Source organism: Nilaparvata lugens, chromosome 4 (genome assembly GCF_014356525.2).
Source record: "Nilaparvata lugens isolate BPH chromosome 4, ASM1435652v1, whole genome shotgun sequence".
Lineage (NCBI taxonomy): Eukaryota > Metazoa > Arthropoda > Insecta > Hemiptera > Delphacidae > Nilaparvata > Nilaparvata lugens.
In genome coordinates, this window is record NC_052507.1 from 65,224,330 (window position 1) to 65,230,981 (window position 6,652).

General features: G+C 32.6%; 1 protein-coding gene across 1 annotated transcript; it reads right to left on the minus strand.

The window, feature by feature from the left end:
- Positions 1-5,743: 5,743 nt before the first annotated feature.
- Positions 5,744-6,338, minus strand: LOC111051048 (HIG1 domain family member 2A, mitochondrial). The gene has a single exon (XM_039426211.1). The coding sequence runs from the start codon at positions 6,321-6,323 to the stop codon at positions 6,006-6,008; it is 318 nt and encodes a 105-aa protein (XP_039282145.1). The 5' UTR covers positions 6,324-6,338; the 3' UTR covers positions 5,744-6,005.
- Between the last annotated feature and the right edge of the window lie 314 nt (positions 6,339-6,652).

A 6,652-nucleotide genomic window follows, 5' to 3' on the forward strand; every position in this document is an offset into this window, starting at 1 on the left:
GGGGGGCGTTAGTGTAGATGAAACTCGATGTCGTCACGTCCCAGGGTGGTCGACAGCTTGGGGGGGGGGGGGGGGTAAGTTGTAAAAAAACGCGCGTTTAAAAATCGCCTGTCCTGCAGTTACTATTCATAGTACAGCTTTTAATTTTTCTCAATATTATGTACACATAACTGGCTTTCAATGTGGTCCTATCATTTTTTGCGATAAACCGCATAGTTTTTCCGTAAAAAAATAAAATATCTCGAAAAGTATTTTTTTATTATGGACTTTTTGTTATTTCTCGAATATTCAAGTAATTAGCCGACTTAGAGGAAAGGCTCCCAATAAACGTTGTAGGCCGTTTCTTGCTGAATCCAATGATATGTTTTGGGGTTACGATCATAGATGCGGCGGTGGGAGGGGGATAAGTAGCACTGTTACGCTGCGGCGCGGTCCTCCCCCATGATTAATGCGCGTAATGGCCTGTCTATCGCATCGCTCCTACTAGTCTATGCATTCAAATTATGTATTTCATGGAACGCTATCTTATGTATTTTCGGTCGCTGAACACGATTTTTCAACTCTCAAGCCTTAATAATTGATATTCTCATCATAATATACTAATTATGGTCAAAATTACAAACTTCATCTCATTCTGCAAGGAAACTAAGAAATGACTGTTTGAAATGAACGAAACTTGGTTTCAAGAAATATATTAGGATAGAATAAAGATAATATTCATATATTTTTATGTTCTATTGTTTTTATCTCAAATTAATTTATTGTGATGCGCTGCTGCAGGCTAATTTATATTATATTGCACACTGGCCACGCTTACTTGATATAGTGGTCAGTTAATTTCCAAGAAATATTTGTGGAATTTCTTAGTTCTTCATGGTGGAAATGGAATTCATCATTCATTCATTATCATAATGATTAGTTTAGTATGAAAATGTTAATCTTTCGTGAATCTTCAGTTTGTCGTGAACTTTTGAGAAATTATATCCAATATATAATAGATATGTCAAATCAAAATGAAATGAAAATTTAAATATTCATCCATATTATTTCTAACAGTATTATTATAATGATATTTCACTAACTTTTGATTGGTTAATCCATTATGGTATTCCCGTTTTGTAGACTGTTTTGAAATGGTAACAAGTTATTCAGTATCAAAATTTGGGATTCGAATAGTTTTGGGCCATGCCTGTTATTCATTCCCAAACATATTTATATGATTTGTAATTTTATCCACAAATGAATGAATTATGTATTCCTGCACGTAGCTAACTTATGGATTATTCCTTTATAGATTCTTGCATGTCACATTAATAAATCTCTGCCACAGATTTAGAAATCAAGTCTCGATGGTTTGGAGAGCATATTATTGGAGTGATTCTTTTACTCTGCTGCTTCTAATATGTTCACTACCTTTGTTTGATTTTAGACCATAGACATGAAAAGCTATGTCCACCTGTATCACTCCATCTTTATTGAGAATTTTCATAACTCTTCTCATCACAAAGTTACCATAATCTTGCAGCGTATTGAAGTTTTGAAAAGTGAAGTAGGAGTTGAATTCAGGAGAGCCATGTCATCATTATGCGAATTTGTCAACGATATTTAGGGATTTAGTCAAATCCACAACTAGTTTCACTTACAATTTTAGGCCAAGTGAGATTAAGAGTTTTTTTTTCAAATATCCATCAGATGTTGACAGAGATTGCGGTTATTGTAGAAATGCATGCTGCACTAAAACTTCAATGCTGAATTATCTTTAAACAGCTACCTAGTAAAAATACAGAGATCAGATCTTTTTGTTCTAGAATTAACTAAGACTAGGATTTTTGTTGGATTGCATCATGGAGAATGAAAGAACTCTGTTTCTTTTTATAGGTGAGAATACACTTTTACAATTTGCCACAACTATGTTCAGATAAAAATCGTTGGAGACCGAATAACTATTTCTTTCTATACGTTCAAAAGATAATCACACACTTCTTCACTTGCTTCCAGACTATTGATAACATTATGCAGATTCTGTTGTCCATCAGAGTCTTGAAGAAAAATGTTATGTTCTCTTGAGAAGATTATGCTTCTGGAAATCATTCTCACCTCTCATTATTCTTGTTTTACTTCATTAGATGACTTTCTTCACAATCTCCAGTGATATCCATAATAATGTCAACATACTTGAACAGAATATCTTTGATGGAAGATTTATTTATATAGTAGCAGCCATTTTAGGAAAGCCTTTGAAGAACTGGCTATTCCAATCACTCAGTTTTGGATGATCGAATGAGGGTTTGCTTCAAAGCATGATCGGTTGTCACATTTATTAAATTTTCAAGGTTTCATTTGACAGAGAGTCAATGTATTGACTGTATAGATCTAATGTTTCCTTATTAGAAATTATTTTCTACTTCTATGGTATTTTTTCATATTTTCTAGATATAACACAGACTTTATAACATAGTTTTTGTGATTGAATGAAAAAAGTATGGGATCTTTTCTCGTACAGTTTCTATGTGCAGTACCAGAGTCCTTCCTTATGAGCATGAATACAATTTAAGATAATTTAAGCTATGTTACAATAATCAGTCATAAATTTCAAGAAGTCATTGATTTTGATTCTAAAAAACTCCACAAATAGCTCCTGACTTCTTTCAAATATACTTTGACAATCTCTCATATTTGAACCGTTTATGAGTCCTTGTAGTTGTTTCAATGAATTGATTGCTTGCTCTCACACCTTAATTATACTGATCTCCCCTCAATAGATTTCCAACAGTATTCTCTCCAAATATTTCAAATTCAACAAAGATATCTCTCATTCCACTTTCATTCAAGTACCACCCCAAGACAATCAGTCAAACTCAGCCAGATGAAAAGTGAGATTCGTAGATACAAGTTACAGAAATCAGTTGATAAAGCTGCGTTTACACCAAAGTTATTAACAAAATGTTAATAACTTAATCTTTATAGATTCTATTAGATTGAATGTTAATAACTTAATCTCTATAGATTCTATTAGATTGAACGGAACTTGGCAAACACATATGTCCATCATATGTATGATAAGTTATGTTCAATATAATATGTTCAATAGAAATGCATTTTAATGATGATTGAGGAAACTTCAAGACTCTATTGATTAAATTGTAGTGTTAAATCACTTATATAAGATGAAATCATAGCAATTTCATTAAACTGAGAGTTATTAGGTTAGTAAGTTTATCAATTATATTAGGTATTTCATTTCAAGTACATAATGAGCAAATATCTAGATTATTTGAATTACCTGGCTTTAATAGAAGTGATGATTGATGAATATGATTGCAAACCAAATTGCAATTATTTCAATACAATAATTATTATTAATTTCATGTGTCTTTCATAACCAAAACGTGAAAAATTGACAACCTCTTGCATGCAACGCGGCAAACAAAACAATAAATTGGCGGGAAGCTAACAGCTGGCTGAAAAGTCGATTGTTTAGTATCGACAATCTAGAAAAATCATAAAATTCATATCTCTCTATTCATCAATGATTTAATGAACATTCAATATATTAATTTAATTCTATTTCTAATTAAACTCTATTAAGAAGGTTATTAGATCAAAACGAAGCGAACCGCGGATCAATGACGTCATAGTAATTTCCGACTTTTTATTGGTTGTCAAATTACAAAAATGGTCTGCGGTTAAATTTGAAAGACGTAAATGCTCCCGAGATTGTACTTTCAAGGTGATTTGAACTTAAAGGCGAGAGAATGTCACTACTGTCCTACCACAATATTATTAACAAAGATATTTTGTATTCTGATACCTAAAAAACTAAATTACAAGTTGGCACTCAACAACGAAAATTTACCACTTGGCAAAGGTAAAAATGTAATCAAGACTAGAGTGGTAGGAAGAGAAAAAAAAACTTTTTTTAGACATGCTACATAAATTATAATAATATGTGCGTTTTCAAAAAAAAACAAACAATGCTCCATAAGAGGAAACTGATACTATCCATTTGATGTTATGTTGTTCCATTAAAGTAATAGTTATCTTGAGTGCATGGAGTACAAGCATTTATAGGTAGAATATTATGTTAGTTTTTCTTCTAAGATTTAAAACTCATTTATTTGAGAAATTGCTGTTTTTAGTAGGCACTAAAAACTTATGTTCTGCAATAAGTTGAAAAATGTGGTGGAGCTCCAAATAAATCTTGTAACAGTTTTTACAAGTACTTTCAAGTAGAATTACTTGATTTTCGGATTGCTATGTCGTTCTCAAAGTGATTTGATAAAATGTAAATTACAAAAAAATAGAAGTATATTACATTTTCTCTTATAGTCCGGGCGCAAATGTCATGAATAAGGCACTCCGTGGTCATTTCTGAGTAACAGCCGTGGAAGATGTCCGTGGAGATTGATACCATTCCCAAGTCTGTACCTTCAAGGATTCATGAGTTACACGGTTTTCTAATTGCTGGGATTGTTATTTGGTGGAAAAAGCGTGTTTTCCGCTGCAATCAGTACTTTTTACTCTTTTACCGATGACGCTCCAGCCGTAAATATGGACTTACTGCCTCCAACCAGATGTTATTTTGAAGCTTTGTAAATATTCTACAACACTGTGCCAATAATACTAGTGTTTGTCTACTGCGAATACATATACAGAGTGGAAAGTAAAATATTGTCCCCGAAAAATGTATGTTTCAAGTTTTTGAAGTTGAATAAATAATGGAAAGAGTGGTCGAAATGAGATGATTCTCTCGAACATCATTGTTTAGTTAATTCTTAACACTTTGGAGGTAAAACCAAATCGATATCTCTCACAATAACTGAATAACAAGCTATATAAAAATTTCTGTCAATAATGACCGCCATCTTGTATTTTTCGATGATGTCGAATATTTTCGTTGTTTCCATAATCAATATTCTTATTCGGCTTGTTGTAACGAAGAGATTGAGACCATTTGCAAGTCTCTATCTTGAAGTAGTCCTGCAAAATCGATTTCATAGTTCTAGCTTGTCATCTCATGCATATGGAAAAACGCACCAGAAATCATGCAGGGTTTTCTTTGGAGGGCGCTGGAGAACTCATTTTTTGACGTACAGCGTACGAAGGTATATAGTTTCAAAGTTAAAAAACGCTCTAAATTTCATAGATTCAAAATTGCTCTGTAACTTTTGCACAAAAGAGAGTTATAATGAAACGAAATTTGAAGAAATTTAGAAAAAACTGTTTTTTAGGCTTTTGAAGGTTAAAACTAAAAAAATATGCGTTTTAGAGGAAAATTTTATAGAACAAAAATTGTAGAGGAAGATTTTAAAAATATTTTTGTCTGAAAAAACGGTTGAATATCTTGAACGGTTATTGAAATACAAGCGATATAGCAAAACCCTGAAAATTTTGGCGGCCATCTTGTCTCCGAGGTGTTTGCCTGTGATTTCGACTTATCATCACGATCCTTATTATGCTAGACCTAAGAAAGAAATTGATACATCTTTCCCACGGCTGTTACTCAAAAATGACATTTGCGCCCGGACAAATTAAGCTATCTGTTTATAACTTCTGAAACATTGAAATATGAGAGTATAATCGAGTAAATAGGGAGTCTGATAATAGCAAGAATTTAAAAGGCACATTAGTGTTCAATGTTGAGTCGGGCTTGGTCCTCAAATTTAAGTTCTGTCGTGAATGTGTAAAACTATTTAAAAAAATATAGATTAGATGGCAGAGCTATAGAATTTATGTAAAAACATTCATAAATGATAGTATATTTGATTTCATTTTACAATAACTTAAAACCAACAAAATATAATTTTTATAAATTATACCCTACTCTGTAGAAAAAAATTATTCTTCGAAGTTGAATAAACTTGACTGATGACAGAGTCTGTGACCAATTTTTGTAAAACATATTTATTGTACATCCATTTCACAAAAAATTGAAAACAACAATAATTTTAATTACAAGAATATTACACATTTTCTAAAGATAGCTGTCAAGGTGTTTGAAATAATCAAGTCTTTGAAACGGATTTGATGGCAGCGGCACTCATTCCAAAAATAAAAGCGCCGACTGTGAACGCTTGGGCCACCACTCTGGCCCGCATCATGTATTGCTGATTCTGACTGTTGCCCTTCACGAAGTAGTACAGGCCCACACTCAGGAAGGTAGCAGTCGCTCCAGCTCCTACAAGAACAATACACAGATACAATAGAATTATTGTCAAAATCAATCCAACCCATCGTATTACAAAAGTAAATTCGTATGGCTTTTGTTTGTGGGGAGTCCCTTGTGGGAAGGTCCCACCGTCTGGATACATAATTTGAGCCATCAATGGGCCTTACGACTGTCATACTTCAGCCGGGACCGACAGTTTAAGGCTAAAAATAAACTTTCTACTGGTGATATTTTTCGATTTGTATATCATCAAGCTATCAAAATAAAATAGTTTTCTCCGATAAACATTTTTTTCCGATCATTGCTTTTTGAGATATGAGCGCCATAAGTTCAAATTTTTGGGACATAACATTTCAAATTCTGTAAAAGATAAGTCCATGAAACTTGGAGGATGAATTCTTCATGGTATTGTTGATTTAATAAAACAAAAATGTTTTGAAAATATTAATTTTTGAGAAAGTTATTCAATTTACTAAAAATGAC

Bases quoted from the DNA above. Each gene is read 5' to 3' on its own strand.
- LOC111051048 (XM_039426211.1), bottom strand. From the start codon at position 6,323: ATGGCTCAAATTATGTATCCAGACGGTGGGACCTTCCCACAAGGGACT.